Source organism: Pipra filicauda, unplaced genomic scaffold, assembly GCF_003945595.2.
Source record: "Pipra filicauda isolate LSUMZ 115617 unplaced genomic scaffold, ASM394559v2 scaffold628_size223124_pilon, whole genome shotgun sequence".
Lineage (NCBI taxonomy): Eukaryota > Metazoa > Chordata > Aves > Passeriformes > Pipridae > Pipra > Pipra filicauda.
Window position 1 is genome coordinate 132,781 of NW_024104785.1, and position 18,682 is coordinate 151,462.

Below are 18,682 nucleotides of genomic sequence, written 5' to 3' on the forward strand. Positions count from 1 at the left end.
GCCTTCCTGGAAGATCCCCCCTCTGCTCCCGCGGCGGCGGGAGGCAGCGGCTCTGCGGCGAGGGCAGCCCGGAACGGCCACGTCCGGCCCGGTGCGATGGCAGGAATGCGATGGCAGGAATGCGGGTGTCGGGCCAGGCCCTGCCCGTGACGGGGCTCCCGGGCCCCGGCTGTTACTCTGGGAGATGAAAGAAGCACAGTTCCTCGGGGGCTCCGCTCCTGCCCCCAGGCGCTCCCCTGCCCCCAGAACAGGCGTCCTTTCAGCAGCCCCGGCCTCGCCGGAGGAATTCGCTGCCCCGGCCAGCGCCGCCGGCGCGGGGGAAGTCGCGGCGTGTCTGGCATAGCTGCTCCGGCTGCGCCGACCGCAGCGCGTTCCAGGGCCCCAGCCAAGGCCTGCCCCTCTCCTCCTCCTCCTCCTCCTCCCGGGCTCGGGGGCAGCGCCTGGTGTCCCCACAACTCGTGTGCTGCAGGCACGACCAGAGCACCGGGCTGAGGTGTGAGAGCTGGGCTGTGCCTCCCTTGGCCCTTGTGTCATGTCCGAGTGTCCCTGCCCAGCATGTCTTGGCCCTGCCAGGCTCTGCTCCCACACAAGTCGAGGCAGCCCCTCTGTCATGAGCCCCCAGTTCTCATGGGTCACAGCCCCAGGGTGGGATTTCTGCTTGATAACATTTGCCCTGGATCTGGTGCAGGGGAACCAGCACTTCACCACACCCCAGCTGTGCCAGAGTGACCCCTCAGTTCCCCCGACACGGTGCCGTGGGACTGCTTCTGGCCCCTTCCTCTCACCCACTTGGGCTTCTCCCAGAGCGGGGGAACCTGGTTGAGGGGGGTGCAGGCAGGGGGCTGCTGTGGGGCCAGCACTGTGTGGACAGGGGGACTGCCTCAGTCCACCATCCAAGGGGGTGCAGGGGCTGGCCAGGGGATGCTCCCACGCTCTGTGCCAGAGTGTGCCAACCAGCCCTGCGGCACGAGCTGTGCCACGCGGGACAGAGAAGTGCCAGCAGCCACTGGGAAATAGAACTAACAACTTTATAGAGAAAATAAAATTACAACTGAGAGATGGGGTATGAGCCACCCCTGGGCAGCGCTGTGAGCCAGGGGTACCCTCACCATCCCTGGGGACCAGGGGCTCCTGAGGCCAGGCAGGGGAATGGGTCCCTGCATGGAGGGTGGGTCCTGGGACCAGCGCAGGGGTTGAGCTGTGGGGAGGGATGTGGAGTGAGAGGAACCAGGGCTGAAAGGGAGGAGCGGGAGGTGGGGTACTGCTAGAATGGGAAGGACTGGAGCGGTGGGGGGTGCAGGACCTCCCAGACCGTACCCGTGTGCCGCAGCCCAGGGAACGTGGGCACGCTCTTCTGGCCAGTGGTTGGGATGGCGGCCCCAGGCTGGGAGGTGCAGGTGTCGGTGCCTCCAGCACCAGCCCCCCGAGGTGGGGAAGGGCAGCCGGTGGCAAGTCCTGGGCAGTCCCCAGCAGCAGCAGTGCCGGGCAAGAGGCCTCCCTGCCAGCCCCCAGGGGCTTCCTCCCACCCGTACAGGGTGAGGGAGGGAGATGCCCATCTCTCTGGGGTCCGGGGCCCTATGAAATCTGGTTGTTGAGCTGACCTGGGTACTGCTCAAACCGCTTGTTGGCCTCCTCGCTGAGTGCATCTCCTGCGGGCAGAGAGAAAGAGCTGTCAGCTCTGGTGCTACAGGTCACCCGTCCTGCCAGCACCTCCCCTCCCACAAGAGCTGCCCACAGAGCCCCAGACCCTGCCCCCCCCCATCCCCACTGCCTCCTGCAGCCACATTGCTGCCCTTCTCCCAGGGCAGCCCTGCCCGCGTGCCCTCGCCCCTGGGCCGTGTCCTGGGCGTTACCGATGTGGCAGCTGTGCACCCAGATGCGGTGCCCGTCGTACTTGCAGTTGCATTTCATGGCGTTGTTGGTGAAATCACTTTCTGCCACCTCGAAGTTGGGGTTGATCACAACCTGTGGGGCACTGACAGTGAGGGCACAGCCCCCTGTCCCACACCTTCCCAGCCTCAGTGGAGCTGTGCTCAGGACATGAGCCCTGTGCCCCAGCCCCACAGGATGTGTCTCCCCAGCTGCCCTGGATGTGCTGAGGGCTCCGAGGAGCCACTGTGCTGGGGTGGCTCTGTCCCTGTGCACTGTGTGCCCATGAGCAGCACTGCTCAGAGCTGGAAAACTCATGCAGAAGCTGTCTGAGCAGCCCTGCATGTCTGTGGGCATGAGGACAGGCACTGTCCTACAGCAGCACACCTGCCAGCCCCACCCAGTGCCAGTGGGAGAGAGTGCCAGGTTGCTGGGGCATGTGGAGATCTGGGGCGTAGGGGCAGAGGGTGGGGGTGCACACGGTAGGGTGGCAGGAGGGGCCGGGGCGGCTCAGGTCCAGCACCTGCAGGATGTAGTTGCCTGGCTTGACGTCAGTGATGTCGATCCACTGGCAGTCGATGTCATGCCGGTACAGGTCCCAGCAGCCCACAGTGATGCCCTGCTCCCCGAAGTTGGCACACTCGTACCGCTTGGCCACATCTGCAGGCAGGAGGAGATGCAGCTCATCCCTGCTGCAGCTCCCCTCTGTAGCCCCTGTGATGCCCACCCAGTCTGGCCCCAGCAGCCTTGTGAGAGGGACACGGGCAGGAACGGTGCTGCAGGGCCCTGTGTCACTCACCTTCCTCGCACTCGGTGTCCTCCAGGCAGAAGCTGGCCTTGTGTCCCTCAGCCACCTTGGTGCCGTTGGGGGTCAGGATGTCGTAGTGGGTGAAGATGTCCATGCTGTGGTAGTGCCTGCGGGAGCGAGCCAGTGCCTGCTGACTGGAGCCTGGCAGAGGCAGAGACCCCCAGGGCAGACAGGAGACTTGCCCTGCCCTGTGTCAACCCCCCACACCACCTGGGTGAGGGCCTGGCCCCTCACCACCAGGAAGGTTCCCCCAGCCCCTGCTCCGAGGCCGTAGCACTGTGAGTTTGGGCAGAGCTCTGTCCTGCCCTGGGAGCGGACACAACTGTCCCCAACCAGATGGCCCAGGCAAGCAGAGGGCTCAGCCACAGGGCCCAGCCTACAGCCCTGTCCCTGCCCACTATGAGGCCTCCAGCCCCAACACTGCTCCTTCAGGGACAGCCCTGAGCCAAACAAGGGGCAGCAATGGTACCTCACTCAGTGTCAGCCACAACTAGCGTTACCCTCACCTGGCATCACTCTCACTCGGTGTCACACTCACACAGTGTCACCCTCTCTGTGTCACCCCTGCCCAGCATCACCCTTGTCCAGTGTCACCCTCACTCAGCCCATTGCAGCAGCACCATCACCCTCTCCCCGCCCCGTCCAGGCTGTCCCTGCCCACGCCCTGTCTCTGCCTGTGCCACACACGCACCGGTGGCACTCGTGCCAGACCCAGGAGTGCCGGCCAGCCTTGGGGCGGAAGTCGGCACGGCCGTGGTTGTGGATCTGGGAGGAGAAGCGGAGCAGGCGGCGGTGCCCATAGGGCCAGTTGGCCAGGCGGGCCGAGCTGGAGAGGCAGTTCTCCTCGGCGGCGCAGTACAGCATGTGCAGCGGCCGGTCCTCGATGTAGGCCGTCTCCTGCACCAGTGACGCGTGCAGCAGCAGGTCGGAGGCAGCTGGGGAAAGGCAGCTGCTCTGGGACAGGCCCCACTGCTCAGTGGGGACAGGGCAGTGCCCAGTGCTGGCAGGGTTGAGCTGGCCGGGGGGGATGCGGCCCCATCTGCCGGGCACGGGCTGACCCTGCAGCCCCTTCATCTGCAAACCCCACTGCCTGCAGCCTCTTTAGCTGCACCCCTGGCCCCACAGGACTGTCATCCACAGACCCCAGTGCCCACAGACCCCACCACTCACAGCCCCCATTGCCCGCAGCACCCCCCGCCCGCAGCCCCCGTGGCCGCTCACTCTCGGAGCAGATGATGCCCGCGGCGAAGCGCGTGCCCGTGTTCCTGCAGCTCAGGCTGGCGCCGTGGTGCTGGCAGTGGCTCAGGGACATCTCGTGGCCGGCGCACTTCACCCCGCTCATGACCATCTCTGTCACGTTGCTGGCGTCCCAGTACCACGTCTCCTGAGGAGGGGCCAGGCAGGGTGGGTGGCATGGCTGGTGGCCCGGTTGCCCTGATTCGCTCACACCCAGGCTGCAGCCAGACCCCCACCATGCACAACCCTACCTATGCCCCAGGCTGCCCACAAGGGTCCTGTCCTGCAGCATGGAGTGGCCATGTGCCTCTGTCCCCAGACAGCCCCACAGCTGTCCAGGAAGCGCCGGTGTCTGTGCTCACCAGGGCATCACCGGGGGCCTCCCCGCTGGCACCTACCGTCACCGCATGCAGGGAGTAGCCCAGGCCGAGCTGACGACAGGCCACCATGGCCTCCTTTGTGGTCCAGCCATCGCTGCAGACCGTGCCCCACTTACTGCCTCGCTTCACCTCCACGCGGCCCTCGAACATCGTCCTCCCGCCGGCCAGGCGGATCTGCGGGGAAGGCCTGGGGCCGTGAGCAGGCACCCTGTGCGTGCCACCTCCCGCCCATCCCCAGCCCTGTCCGTCCCTGTCCCCAGCCCTGTGAGCAGTGGTGGTGGCTGCTGGCTGCCCTGGCCAAGCTGGTGCCGGCACCTACTTGTAAGCCGTGGTTAGCGAATCCCAGACCCAGCTGGCGACAGGCCACCATCGCCTCCAGCGTACCCCAGCCTTCGCCGCAGACCAGACCCCAGCGGGGCTGGTCCCTGTCGCCAGCCCCCACCGCCACCTCGACCCGCCCCTCGAAGCGGCTCCGGCCCCCGCTCAGCCGAATCTGCAGAGAGAGGCAGTGGCAGCATCATCACCATTACGGGCGATGCTCCCAGGACTGATGCAGTGACGCAGCCGGGGCTATGCTGTGGTGCCTGACGGGCCCTGGGCCAGGGGCTTCAGGCACACGGGAAGGGGGCAACCAGGAACTGAGCAGAGCAATGCACAGCTTTGGGCAGCAGGGAACTTGCTGAGACTGGTAGACTGGGGGAAAGGGAATTGGTTGTGAGTTTGGGAATTGTCTCAACAGAGCAGGAAAAACAGTTCATTTTGAAATGGTGTCATTTCAGAAATGACAGGTATGAGAGAGTTAAAAATCATTAAAAGCTCAAACTGGATGAAACGATGGGCCAGGGCAAATGAGAACAGACAGCTTCATTTGCTCATTTCATCACAGGTAAAAAAATCTCTCTTGGTTGCCCACAGCGATTTTTTTTCTGATGTTTCTTCTGGGGAGTGGGCACAGGCTGGTAGCAGGGAGAGCAGCAGGGAGCAGCTGCCCCACATCACTCCTCACAGTGCCCAAAGTCCCCTGCAGCGTCCCCTCTAACTCCCCCTCATAGGGATGCCTGAGACTCCCACCCACAAAATCCCTGAGCCCCCAGGGCAGAGAGAAATGTGTGGGGTGCAGAGGAGGAGAGACGAGGGGCCCCTCTAAAGTGGATCCCATGGGCCTCCCTCAGTTCCCCACTCTGGGGTCCCACTGCCAAGAGCCCCCCGTGGTGCGCACCAGGTTCTCGTAGCCCATGTACGGGATGTTGCAGCGGACAGCTGCATCCTCCGTGTGCTTGCAGTCCTCCTGCGTGATGTTCCTGAAGGGGCAGCTCCAGAGAGACTTCTCGGTGCCCTGGCACTGCACCTCGTTAAGGTGGATGGGTCCCGTCCCTGCCAGGGGTCAGCAGGACTCAGGACCCCATGACACAGGGATGGCCAGGGCCTCCCTGTCCCCACAGCCGCTCAGCACGCCCGAGGGAGTTGGTGCACTCAAACCTCCACAGCTCCTGCCTGGGGCAGTGCAGTTGAGGGGCCATGGTCCCCTCAGGATGCTCCACGTGCATCCAGCAGCCCGGTGCCCACGGGACAAGCCCAGCCGTGGCTCCCCCCAGCCCAGCAGAGCCCAGACAAGTGCCTCATCTGCAGCCCCAGGAGGGGATGCCTGGCCCCTCCGGCCCGGCATCCTCACCTTGGCCCATGCGTGCACCGGTGAGGGCCTCCTTGGCGCTGCCAAAGCCCAGCTCCCGGCACACCACGCTGGCCGACAGCAGGTTCCAGCGGTCGTCACAGATCGTGCCCCACTCGCTGCTCTTGAGCACCTCGACACGGCCCTCGCCGACCCTCGCGCCGCCCTTCAGCCGGATCCGGGGCTGTGGGGAGCAGGGACAGGGTGGTGTGGGACAGTGCGAACGGTGTGGTGCCGATGGCACGGCGGGGCACAGCGCAGCCAGCGTGGCACTGCACGAATGGCGTGGTGCTGATTGCACGGCATGGCACAGCACAGCATGGCACAGCACAGCATGGCACAGCACAGGGCTGGCCAGGACTCCTGGGATGAGCAGGGACAGGACACCAGCCCCACCTCGTGCTCTGGAGCCAGGTACCCAGGGACCCACACACCCAGTCTGGAGTGCAGCCTGGGACAGAGCCCAGCCATGGAGCAGCGTCTGGCTCTGGGCCACCACAGGACTTGTTCCCCCCCTCCACAGGGCTCACCTGGCCCTGCTGCTGCTGGCGCTGTTTCTTCTTGTGGGCATTCCCAGCAGCGAAGAGGGGCCCGGGCAGGCAGCTGACGACGGCGGGCATCCCGGCCCTGCAGGCAGCCGAGGCATTGCCTCGGTAGAACTCGAAGGTGCACATGGAGAGATGCACCTCTGTCCCCGTGCATGACACTGAGTGCAGGCGGTAGTTGAGCTGCTGCCGCTCCGTGAAGAGCCTGCAAGGAGGGAGGAGCCCTGAGCCACAGCCAGCGAGGCCAGTGGCAGTGGAAGTGTCACCAGCCACCCTGCCTGTGGCTGCATGCGCTGCCTGTGCCCCTTTTACCGTCTCCAGGGTGACATGTAGTGCTGGCCAGGCACCCACCCCTCACCAACTGCCTGTCCCACATCCCCAGCAGCACGGGAACACGCATGGGGACACACAGGCTCTGGTGGGACTGCATGGGGCTCTTGGCTCTCAGGCTCTCCACTGGAGCCATTTACCTCTTCTTGGGCCCTACGTCCTCCCTGTGCTTTTGTTTAGGCTGAGATTTGGAGGCCAGCCTGGAAAACAGAAAACAACCATCACAGAGCCCGAGGCCTAAGGTGTCACCTCTACCAGCAGCAGTGACACAGGGAGCACGGCCTGCCCTGGCTTCACTGGGGCTGAACTGGGCACCTTGGCCCCCAGGGAGACTCATGTGCATCCCCTTCATGTCACACATGGGTGCAACAGCATCATGTGCTGCCAGCAGTGTGGTACAGCTGCCCTCTGCAGCAATGATGCAGTTTCCTGCACACATTCCACAGGGAAACTGAGCTGGATGCAGCCACATCCCACGCTGCCTTGTCACACAGCAAAAGATCAAACATCAGCAGCCACGATTTGATCTGTTGGGTGTGAGTGAGGTGTCTCTGTGTCATCACCCAGACACCCGTCACTGCACCGTGCCCCCAGGGAGCAGGATACCTGGCAAGCAGCAAGCAAGTGGCACAGGTGGTGAGTGCTCAGCCCAGGGCCACAGGGGCTGCAGCCTGGCAAGAACCTGCTGCCAGCGGAGGGAGTGGTCCAGGCACAGGCCAAGCTGTGGCCAAGCTTTCCTCTGGGAAGAGGAGGCTGCCCAGGGCCGAGCGCACACACAGTGTAGATGTGGTCCCAACATCCTCAAATACTTTGCTTCCCTCAGACAACAGAGCCAAAACCCCACAGCCCACAAGGAATGAAGAGCAAAGTGGCCCAAAGCAGGGCAGGGGACTGACACCCTCAGGGACCAGGCAAAATCAAGCCTGGCCACTGGCCCACAGCCCAGCAGCAGGTTGGTGTCAGCCTGCACAGCCCAGCGAGCCCCAGGACACAGCACGGGCCTGCCAGGAATTGGGATTCAGATGGCTGGAGGACATCAGCCCATTCACATTCAGGAAGCCACATCTGGATCCTGCACCTGGTTCTGGGTCCCCAGGACAAGAAGACATTACGTACACAGCACGAGGACCGTGGGGAGCAGCAGGACAGCGGGGTGGCAGGGGGAGGGGGGCACGGGCTGCTCCAGTCGGGGTTGTCGTGGGTCAGGGGCACTGCAGCAGCCGACCCCCACCTGTGAGGGGCTGCTTGGCTCTTCCAGTGCAGAGGGAAGAGCACAAGAGAAAACAGGTGTGACTGGAAATGTAAGGTTCAGGCTCGGGGTAAGGAAAACCTTTTCCCCGTGAGGGCTGTATTGCATTGGAGCAGAGGCCACAGGGCTGCAGGATCTCCATCCTTGGAAGATTTCAAAAGAAAGATTTCAGCTGGATAAGGTTCTGGGCTGACCCATAGCCAGCCCTGCTCCATGGAAGGGCATGGGAAGGGTCACAATGAAGAGCATGCAATGGCTGTAGGGCACCAGGGAAGGTGGTGGGACCGGAGCAAGGCCATGCGTTGGGGGCAGTGCAACATCTCCACGCGGCAGTGGGCTCAGGCAAGAGAGGTGCCATTCCACAGCCCCGAGAGAATGGGCTCCATCTCACTGCACCCACCACCAAACCCAGCAGCAGGATTCAGGGATGGAGGGAAAAGGCAGCCAGACCATTCCCTGGGTCTGGCAGAAAGCCAGCAAGATCGAATAGGCAGAGGATGCAAGAGACCCTGAGCAGATGCGGCACTCGGGGCAGGCCCTGCCACGCTGTGCCCATCCCGCTGGTGCCCAGCACTGCTGAGCAAGGGCTCTGGTGCCCCTGCCAGCCCACCCCCCAGGGAATGGAGGGGTGTGCAGCCTTTCCAGCTTCCCCACTGCTGCTTTCTGCAGAGAGCAGCCCATTTCCACAGCCCTCCCTCCCCATCCACCAGGAGAGACAGCTCTGCTCCGAGGCCTCCTGCTCCTCACAGGGCTGCAGCACAGGATGCTGCAGCCCTCTCCACCACTCCCAGGGCATCCTGCTCACTCTGTGCCAGGACTCCTGCCTGGTGTGCAGCATGGGAACTGTTCTACTTGAGGCATGGCCAGCCTGGGAGAGAGATCGTCTCTCGTGGGGAACTGGGGAGCCCGGCACACACAGGCAGGTAACCCAGGGTGGGATTTGTCTTACTGGGCCAGCACAGCCCAGGCCCTCAGTCTGCTCCACCCAGATCTGTTTGTGCCAGGATCCATTCTGACGGCAGAGACCGGTGGGGCCTGGCAGCCCAGCTCCACCACAGCTCAGCAGATGGGGCACCCCAGCCCCTTACCTGCTGCCTGGCCTCGGGCTCCGGCCCTTCCTCCTGGCTGCTCGCTTCAGCTGCCTGCAGAGCAACACTAGAGCTGCCTGGTCAGGGCACACCCAGCACCAGGCACCATGCTGGGCACCGCTGTGACAGCGTGTCCCTGCCCCTCACCCAGGCCACAGTGCTGCTGGAGTATCCCAGCCTGCCTTGGCTGCAAAGCTCCCCTCGGGATGGGAACCCCCACACTCTGCATCAGAGGAAAATGATATTGCACCACTGCCAGGGAGCAAAAGCTGCTCTCTTGGAGTGGCCTCTGAAGTAGGGCATGAGGCAGGTGGGCAGCCACAGCCCCCCAGCCTTGCCACGGACTCCTGGCTCAGTTAGCGAGTGCCCATATGGCCAGCTGGCGCTCGGACTGGAGAGCAGCAGGAATGGGAGGGATTCTGGGGAGCCACAATACCCAAAAGCACAGCCCCCACTGTCCCCCCAGCACTGCCCCATGTCCCTGGCACCATCCCCAGCTGTGCCCCAGCCCCATGCCCCTGGCTATTCTCCAACATCCCATCTCCATAGGCTCCCTGCTGGCCTCACTCACTTGTAGAAGTTCCTGTTGACCTTCTTCTCAGCCGGGAAACCCATCATGCCGCAGATGACGCGGCTGTTGTGGCTGTCCCAGCCCTCGTCACAGATCTGTGCCCAGCTGTCCTTGTAGCGCACCTCCACGATGCCCTCTGTCACCGGCAGCTGCCGCCGGGCCCCCGACACCACCGGCCGCAGGCGGACCTCCTCCACGTGGCTCTGCTCTGTCTGCAGGGCTCAGGTCAGCCTCGGCTCACACTGCATCCCGCTGCCCCAGCTCCTGCCAGCCCACTCCCAGGGATGCTCTGAGGATGCAGTCACGGGTGAAGCACAGGGATGGCCAGGTCCTGCATCCCTGCCGGCCACATCTAGTGGCCCTGGGTGGCCAAGGACCTGACCCTGTGTAGCCCATGCCCCTCATCACCCTGGGTCCCCAGGTGCACCTCCAGGGAGCACAACCAGGAAAGCCTCCTGTCACCTTGGGATCCTGCGCCATGAGGGAGAGTGCCCAGAGCACCCCACACCCAGGCACCCATTCAGGATGCTCTGTGGGAGCGTGGTGCTACCCACTCTGGCTATCAGCTTCCTCACCTCAATGACATTGGAGTCCTTGAAGCCTGGGATGCGCTCGTCCTTGCAGATGACACCCGCGTCTTCCTCATGGCTGCAGTCGCTGTTGCCCCAGCCGCGGTGTTTGCAGTCCCCGATGCTCTTCTCTCCTCCAGCACAGTTCACGTTGTCCAGCCAGATCCGCCCTGCCAGACACGGGCCAGGGGTGAGAGAGCAGAGAAGGTGCCCAAGGAGCACAGCCAGGGACCACGGAGGTGCACAGCTGGACTGGGGCTCCCTCAGCACAAAGGCGAGGCCAGCAAAATGCCAAGACTAAAGCCCTGGGTGGGAGATCTGCAAATGGGGAGTCTCCAGCTCCCCAAGGGGCTGCTCTGACAGTCATAGAGCCCCACATAACATGCATAAAGCCCCATGTCCTGGGCTCTGAACAGCCCTGCACATACTACATCTCTACACCTCTGCCTACACCAACCTGAGCCCACCATACTGGCCCCCCTAAGCCATGTATAGCCCTGCAACAGCCCCTCACACCTGCACAGCAGCTCACATTCAAACATTCAGAGGTTCCCAGTCCACTTTGCATGTGCATACAGACACACACACACACACACACACACATGCGCACACACACATGCACACACACATGCACACACACGTGCACACACACACATGTGCACACACAATGTGCACACACACATGCACACACACACAAGTGCACACACACACACGTGCACACACACAACGTGCACACACACATGCACACACACACAAGTGCACACACACACACGTGCACACACAACGTGCACACACACATGCACACATACATGTGCACACACACACGTGCACACACACAACGTGCACACACACATGCACACACACACAAGTGCACACACACACACGTGCACACACAACATGCACACACACATGCACACGCACACATGCGCACACACACATGTGCAGACACACATGCACACACACAACGTGCACACACAACATGCACACACACGTGCACACACACGTGCACACACACACGTGCACACACACACGTGCACACACACATGTGCACACACAACGTGCACACACACATGTGCACACACACACACATGCACACACAACGTGCACACACACATGCACACACACACGTGCACACACACACACGTGCACACACACATGTGCACACACACGTGCACACACGCACACACGTGCACACATGCACTGCTGGGCACTCGGCAAACACGGGCCCTGCCCACCCCACCCTCCCCACGCAGCACATGCAGACCTGCTGGGGCTCACCCCTCGGACCAGGCAGTGCAGGGGGCTGTGCCCGGGGGCTGTGCCCACCACCCCGCTCTTACCAACGCCTTTGCCATACTTGGCGCTGTGGGCCCAGCCGGTGGCAGCCACGAAGCCGAGGTGCCGGCACAGCACGTGCGCGTTGCCCAGCGTGAAGTCGTCGTCGCAGATGGTGCCCCACTCGTCATTGTAAAAAACCTCGACACGGCCCTCGTTGTGCTTGCGTGGGTAACCGGCCAGACGAAACTTCAGCTGGGGCCCAGGAGTGTGCGTGGGGCCCAGGGGGGTGGGCTGGGAGCTGCCCACCCCCAGCCACACGCTGCCCAGCAGCACCAGCAGCTCCCGCCATGCCCACGTGCCGCAGCCTCCCATGGCAGCGTGGCTCTGCAGGGGCAGAGAGGGTCAGGGCACGTGCACGCTGTGCTGGAACACCAGCCCCCCCATCGGCCCTTTGCTGGCTAAACCCCCTGCCCAGCACCAGCACACCATGTGCCTTGTCCCTCCAGAGCCAGCCCCGTGCCCCCACACACAGCTCCTGCACCGGTCCTGCACCCCTGGGGCTGTCAGGGGCTCTGCCCAGTGCCCCCCACTCCACGGCCCCCTCTGCCAACAGCTGCTACTGAGCCCCCACCGCGCTGCCTGGTCACATCCACTGCACCGAAGGGCAGCGAGGACAGACAGGCACGGAGATGTGTGTCACCCTCAGAGGGGTGGCTGGAAGGAGGGGGATCAGCTGCCAGGGCTGAGGGAGCTGGAGCAGTCCCAGGGCACAGGGAAAGTTCAGCTGGACCGAGCAGGAGCTCGATCCAGCAAGAGAAGTGAATGGCTGCTGGCCCAGAGGATTCCAGTCCATGCTCTTGCCCTCTGTGAGGAGCAAGGCAGCCAAAGCATTCACATTCCTGTGCTGCCTTTCTCCATTACTCCAACAACATCTGTGGCTCCCTGAATACCTGAGGGAGATGTGGTATTCCTGCACCAGTCCCATCGCAAACAATAGTGAAAACCCTTCTCTGTGAGCTACCCTCCCTTCCTGGTGCAGCATTCCCAGGGATCCCATAGCCCAGGAGCAGCATTTCTGCACAGGAGCTGTCAGCAAGCTCAGGCCAATGCTCACCCAAGACCACCAGCACAGCCACCACCCTCCTCCCACCACTGCAGTCCCATGCCACCCTTCCAGCCAGTCCCTTCCACAGGGGGAAAGCACACACCCCAAATCACCCCCAGGACAGACCCCCAGCAGGACGTCTTTGTGCCCCACATCCCCCCAAGCACAGATCCTGCCCGCCACACTCACACACACCGCGTTTGTCATTAGACAATATTAAAAAGCACTAACTTTTTAGGTCTAGCTTATCTGCAGCATCACAGAGGAAGGAGAACAAATTCAAATCCTGACAATGCTCCCATTTGGGGCTGTGCCACAGGGACCCTTCCCGCAGATCCACCCTATGGTGCCTGCATGCTTCCCTGCAAGGCTTCATCCCGTGTTCTCCTCTCACTGTCCCCGTGCCAGTCTGGGGAGGGATCCTCAGAGTGAGGGAGTCAGGGTGTCCTCCCAGACAGCACAGCCTCTACAGGTCCTCACCATCAGCCTGGCCACCCACGCAGGGCTGGAGGCTGGCACGGTTGCCCCACCACCCCACCAACCTCCAGGGCAGGGTTTCTAGAGAGGAATCAGCCCTGTTCCTGCTCTGTTCACTTTTCCAGATGATGGGCGCCTGGTCCCCACTCCAGCCTCTGGGAATGCTTCCTGGGCCAAGGCAGGGATGAACCAGGATGGTACCCAGTGCCAGCCCCTTTTCCATGCCCATTGCACCAACAGAAGCCCCCACAGGGCCCAGCTCTGCTGCCTGCCTGCTCCTTTGGGCACACACCACATCAGAGGTGCCACCTGGAGCAGAAGGTCCCTCGGGATGAGCACCAGGTGTCTGCAGAGATGCTCAGGGAGAGATAACGAGGACCGGCACCACTGGTCCAGTTCTACCCCAGATACAGTGGTGGGAATGACTAAGCACTTAGTGCTTAGTTTAGTTGAAAAGGTAAAAGGTTGGACTTGATGATCTTGGAGGTCTTTTCCAGCCATATAGACTCTATGATTCTATGAAGCACAGCAGCCCCCTTGGTGCAATCACATCAGCACAGATCTGGCTCTCTCCTCTATTGGAGCTGGGGCACAGGGGACACCACAGAGCTGGTGGGGACATGGCACAGGCAGGAGCATGCACTGGCCCAGGCACCCGGGCCCCTGGGGTTGGTGGGAGCCAGCTCTGGGCTACCAGTACCTCTGCTGCCTGCTCTGGCACCACGAGAACAGCAGAGCCCAGCAGGAAGCGTTTGTGGGAAGGCAGCAGGGAAACGCTCTGCTGAACCTTTTACCCAGCCTGTCCTGGCAGGAGGAAGGGAGGGCGGGTGCAAAGAGCCACCCCAGCCCTTCCAACAGCTTAGGAAAGGGGGTTTCTGGGTATGGGAACGGGAACGCTCCATCCTCATCTCCACATCACCTGGAAAGCAGCAGTTTACCACTCACAGAAGCAAAAAAACTTCTTATTCTGCCCATCAGTCACCAAGGCGACATTGCCCTGCCCAAAGGAAGCATTATAAACCCTCAGAGCTATCCTGTCACACAGATCTGGGCCCCCTCAGTGCCAACTGTCACACACCTAGTGCCATGGGGAAAGCTGCAAGCACACAAGAACTGGAGCTTCCCCGGCTCTTGCCCTGAGTGAGCAGGATGCTCTGCTGCAGCTGTGGGCAGTCACTGGGCTGTTTCACAATGGGGTCAGTACAACCCTAAAGGACAGCAGCACAATTAATGCCAATCTCCTCAGTCCGGCAGAAATAGCCCATGTCAGGAAGTGGGAATGGCCTTTTATGAGATCACAGGTTCAGTTAATTGGAGTAACTGTGTTGATACAACAGGCTGAGACTGGAAGGCATTCGATTCATCTTGTACCACCTTTTAATGAATAATTAGCACTCAACAAAATCAGTGCACCTTCTGCTAAGTGGATTAAAACTGGTCACCTGCTGGAACTAAAATGTGGTTACATGGGGAAGTCAGTCACCATTCTGTGGGCTTTCTGGTGAGGATCACATGTTTTCCAAAGCAAAACTGTGCCAGGAGGAGGAAAAAAGTCCCCTCCTCGTACAGACTGCAGAGACAAAAACGGTGCGGGGAGCAGGGGTGGGGACAGGGACAGACCCGGACAGCCCGGTAAAGCAGCATCGTGCAGCCTATACCCTTGGCTACAAGGAAAATTTAAGTCTGTGCATTGAGGAGCAAATCACCTAGGACCACAGACCAGAATGTGGCACCTGAGAAAGTGCTTGGGCAAAGCACTGAGTCCCCACTGAGACTCAGCAGTGTAACCTCCAGGGTTACACTGTAATCTCTTCTCCCAGGTCCCAGTTCAACTCTGCTCAGGCTCCGGTGCCCCTTGTCCCCACTGCACCTCCTCTGCCCTGGCACCGCAGCTCTGCCACTCACCTCGGAGTTTCCCAGTGACATGCCCTGCTCAGGTCTGTGCAGGCCAAAGCCCTTCCCGTGCCCGGCCCAGGACAGCTGCTGGGCTGACAGGGTGAGCTCCCTGCAGCACAGCACAGCTTCTTCCCTGTTTCTGTACCACCTCCCTCTCTGAACACGCTCCATGTCCGTGTCCCAGGCAGTCAGGCTAACAGGGCTCTCTTTGTCCACATCACTTTTTCCATTTTCAGAGGCATAAGCTGTGCGTTTGCTCCTCTCCAGCTGTGTGACACTGCCCGGCTGCTTGCTCCGCTGGCAGGCTTTGCTCCGGTCCTGCATGCTGCTCTGGATGGGGAGCCCACCCCAGCACCCCGACCATCCTGCTGCCAGCTGCCCACTCCAGCCAGGGACAGTCTCTTCTTGGACCAGGGCTTGTGCTGTGCCATGCTCAACATGCTGCCCCGGGCACAGATGCACAGCAGCACTCCACTGCAAGGGGAAAGGGCTCGGGAGGATGGGCTGGCTGGAGTGAGCACAGGGCGTGGGAGCCTGGAAGCAGCCCAGGTCCTTGCCACTGCCCAGGAAACCTCAGGAATGTCCCAGCTGGGTGTGCACGGGGCTCGAGTCACATCCCAGCCCAGGGCACAGCTGGCACTAGTGGTGGGGTGTCCAAGAGCCCTGCAGAGCCAAAACCCTGAGGTTCCCTTCACCCCCAGCCTCAGCCCTCAGCTGCTGAGGCTGGCACGGGCGCGTGGACCCTTCGGGGCAGAGGGCAGTCCCACATGGCAGCAGGAGCCACGGCACTGCTCTACCTGCTCCCATGCCAGCCTACTGGCTCTGCCTGACCCAGTGAGTGACAGTGGTTCCCATGCCCCCCCAGACAGAGTCACCCTGATAGGGCCTGCAGCCCTCATGGCCAGGCACTGCCCCCACCATCACTGTGCTCCCCCAGGTGTCCTGCACAGGGGCTGGCAGGGTGAGCGGTGCCAAGCGGGGGTGCCCAGGGCCCAGGGGGGGCTGCAAGTTCCTGAGGACTGTTCAAATCGGGTTTGTCATTTGGCACTCACCAGGCATGCAGAGGGACATTAGTCTGCCCCAGCAAAACCCCAGTGAATGGATCTTGGGAAGGGGCAGCTCCTGGTGAAGCAGGTCCCCAGGCGAGTCCGCATATTTGATCAGCACCGGGCATCCCTGTGGCACGGGGATGACATCCCAAGCCACAGCAGTAGGGGAAGGCCAGGCCATCGTGGCCCGACAGGAATGTGCTCACTCAGCAGCAGCCTTGGACGCATGCACGGCGACATGGAACATCCCAAGCACTGACAACTGGGAGGACTCAGAGAGGAGCAGCACAAGTGACCGAGGACCTGGGAAACCCGCCAACACAAGGGAGAGGAAGCTTGCTCTGTTTATCCTTCCTTGGGAACGTTAAGGGGTGATAGAGTCACACTCTGTTGAGGCCCATGCCAGGACATCCCTCAGAGCATGAGGTCACGTCCCCAGCACTCAGGGCAGGAGAAGGTCTGGTGAGTCCCATGGCTTCAGCGCTCCATCCCTCCCCTTGTCCCCAAGGCCCCGGCACGCACAGACCAGAGCTGGGCCTTTCGCAATCCGGCTGCCTGGATGAGCCTGCTTCGCTCTTCCTGCTTCCCAGCAGTCCTGGGATGCATGAAGCAGGGGAGACTCAACACTCCCACCCTGCTCAGGAGGGGACCTGCTGGCTCCCTGCCTGCAGGGCCCCCATGGATCGAAGCTCCAGGGTCAGCACTGCCAAAGTCTGGAGGGGACCAGGATGCCACAAACAAACTGGTCTCAGAAGCACCGGGGAGCAGCCCAGGGTCACCACGGAAACCTGGCCACCCTGGCAGGCTTGGCATCACCTCCCGCTGGCTGGGAGCTCACTGCCCCTCGCTGCCCCGAAAGCAGGGTTTCTGCCCCACCACCCACTGTGTGCCTCCATCCCAGGCAGGGACAGGGACCCTGCTGAGGAAAGGACACTCTGGCTCTCGGGGTGTCAGCAAGGGCAGAGCACTGTGTGGGGCTGGAGCTGCACTTCCCTTCCCTTGTCAACTCCAGGTCCAGCCCCTTTGGGCTACCTGATGTCCCAGTATCCTGCTGAAACCCTGTAAGCCAGGGCAGGTCACAGCAGCTCCTTGCAGCTCCTACCCCCACCCAGCCTCCCCAGGACATGGCACGGCCCTCAGCTCTGCCCACTCTGCTCTGAGCTTCCCCGGGCTCCAGATGGGCAGCCCTGGGAGGGACCAGCTACAGACAGGAAGGAAAGATCCCAGAGGAATTTGCAGACATCAGTCGTCAGCCACAAAGTCTGGACAGCCCCGACAGACTGAGGGGGTGGCAGCGATTCTGAGGACTGTGGTGTGGGTGGCGGGTCCGGGGTCCCAGGCACCCCGAAGCAGGGAGCCAGCTTGCCTGGAGGGGCTGGAGGCAGGGGGTTGGCTCAGCCGCGGGCTCCTTTGAGAGCAGCTGAGAAGACACAAGGCCAGCAGCAAGGAGAGAATCACCTCTCCAGCCACGCCAGCCCTCCTGCCTCACATCCCTCCATCCATCCAGCCTCTCTTCCAACAGCTACAGCAAGTTCGGTCTTCATGGAACTCCCGAGTCTCCACCGACCCTTGTAACTGGCGGCTCGGCCCACGAGCCTCCCGCAGCCCACATACAGCACAGTTGGGGTGTGGTACAGCCCCGAGGCGGCACGCACAAACCCGCGGATCTGCCGGGCGGCCCTTACCGCAGGACACACGCGCTGCCCGCACCCAGTCACTCTGCCCACGGGGCACGGGCACGGCCCACGGCACGGCCCCGCACCGCGGCACACGCAGCGCCCACGAGGACGGCACGGACACGCTCTAACCACCGGGGCTGTGGAGCGGTGAGACCGGCCCCCCCCGGGACACCCCCGAGGCGCCCGGGCCCCGCGCGGCGCAGCCCCCGGGACTCCCGGGGCAGTCCCGCTCCCGGGGCAGTCCCGCTCCCGGGGCAGTCCCGCTCCCCGCCGGCGCCGGGCGGGACCTCTGGTCCCTGCGGGATGCGCGGCAGCGCCGAGCGACAGCGTCCGGCCGAGTGCCGGCGGCCCGGGCCGAGCCGTACCGAGCCGAACCGAGCCCCGTCGAGCCGAGCCGTACCGAGCCGTGCCGTGCCGAACGGAGCCGCGCCGAGCCAAGCCGTGTTGAGCCGTGCCGAACCGAGCCGTATCGTGCCGAGCAGAGCCGTACCGTTGCCGAACCGTGCCGCCCCGAGCAATTTCGGTCCCTGCCGCCCCGCTCCGCCCCGGCCCGCCCCGCGCCGTGCCCGTGTCCGGGGCCGCCCGCGCCGCCCCGGCCCGCGCCGAGCGGCCCCGGCCCCCCGGCCGGTACGGCCAGGACGGGGCCCGCGCCCCCGATCCGCTGCCCCGGGATGGGGCCGGTCCGAGCGCGGCCCCCGCCCCGGCTGGGCTCCGCTCCAGGGCCGGCCCCGGCCCCCCGGGACGGAGCCTCGGGGGCTGACCGGCCGCTCGGGGGACGCGAGGGGGCTGCCAGCCGCGTCCCCCCCCCGGACTCTTGGCAACCCCAGCCCCCTCCTCACCCCGGGGCAGGGTCACCCGGCTCTGGAGGGCAAGGGAAGGAAACC

At 63.0% G+C, this 18,682-nt stretch overlaps 1 protein-coding gene across 2 annotated transcripts; it reads right to left on the reverse strand.

Annotated features, from left to right (window-relative positions):
- Positions 1-1,025: 1,025 nt before the first annotated feature.
- On the reverse strand, positions 1,026-18,257 carry LOXL3 (lysyl oxidase like 3). Of its 2 annotated transcripts, XM_039388242.1 has the most exons (15): positions 18,199-18,257; positions 11,655-11,976; positions 10,321-10,484; positions 9,746-9,957; positions 6,978-7,037; positions 6,493-6,712; positions 5,966-6,146; positions 5,513-5,667; positions 4,613-4,786; positions 3,899-4,061; positions 3,369-3,612; positions 2,669-2,784; positions 2,393-2,529; positions 1,854-1,965; positions 1,026-1,649 (listed from the first exon to the last, which is right to left on the reverse strand). In XM_039388242.1, exons 2-15 carry the CDS (start codon positions 11,962-11,964, stop codon positions 1,576-1,578), a joined length of 2,322 nt encoding a protein of 773 aa, XP_039244176.1. In that variant the 5' UTR covers positions 11,965-11,976; positions 18,199-18,257; the 3' UTR covers positions 1,026-1,575. The 2 variants fall into 2 exon arrangements, with proteins under 2 accessions (XP_039244176.1, XP_039244175.1); XM_039388241.1 differs by lacking the exon at positions 6,978-7,037.
- Positions 18,258-18,682: the final 425 nt, after the last annotated feature.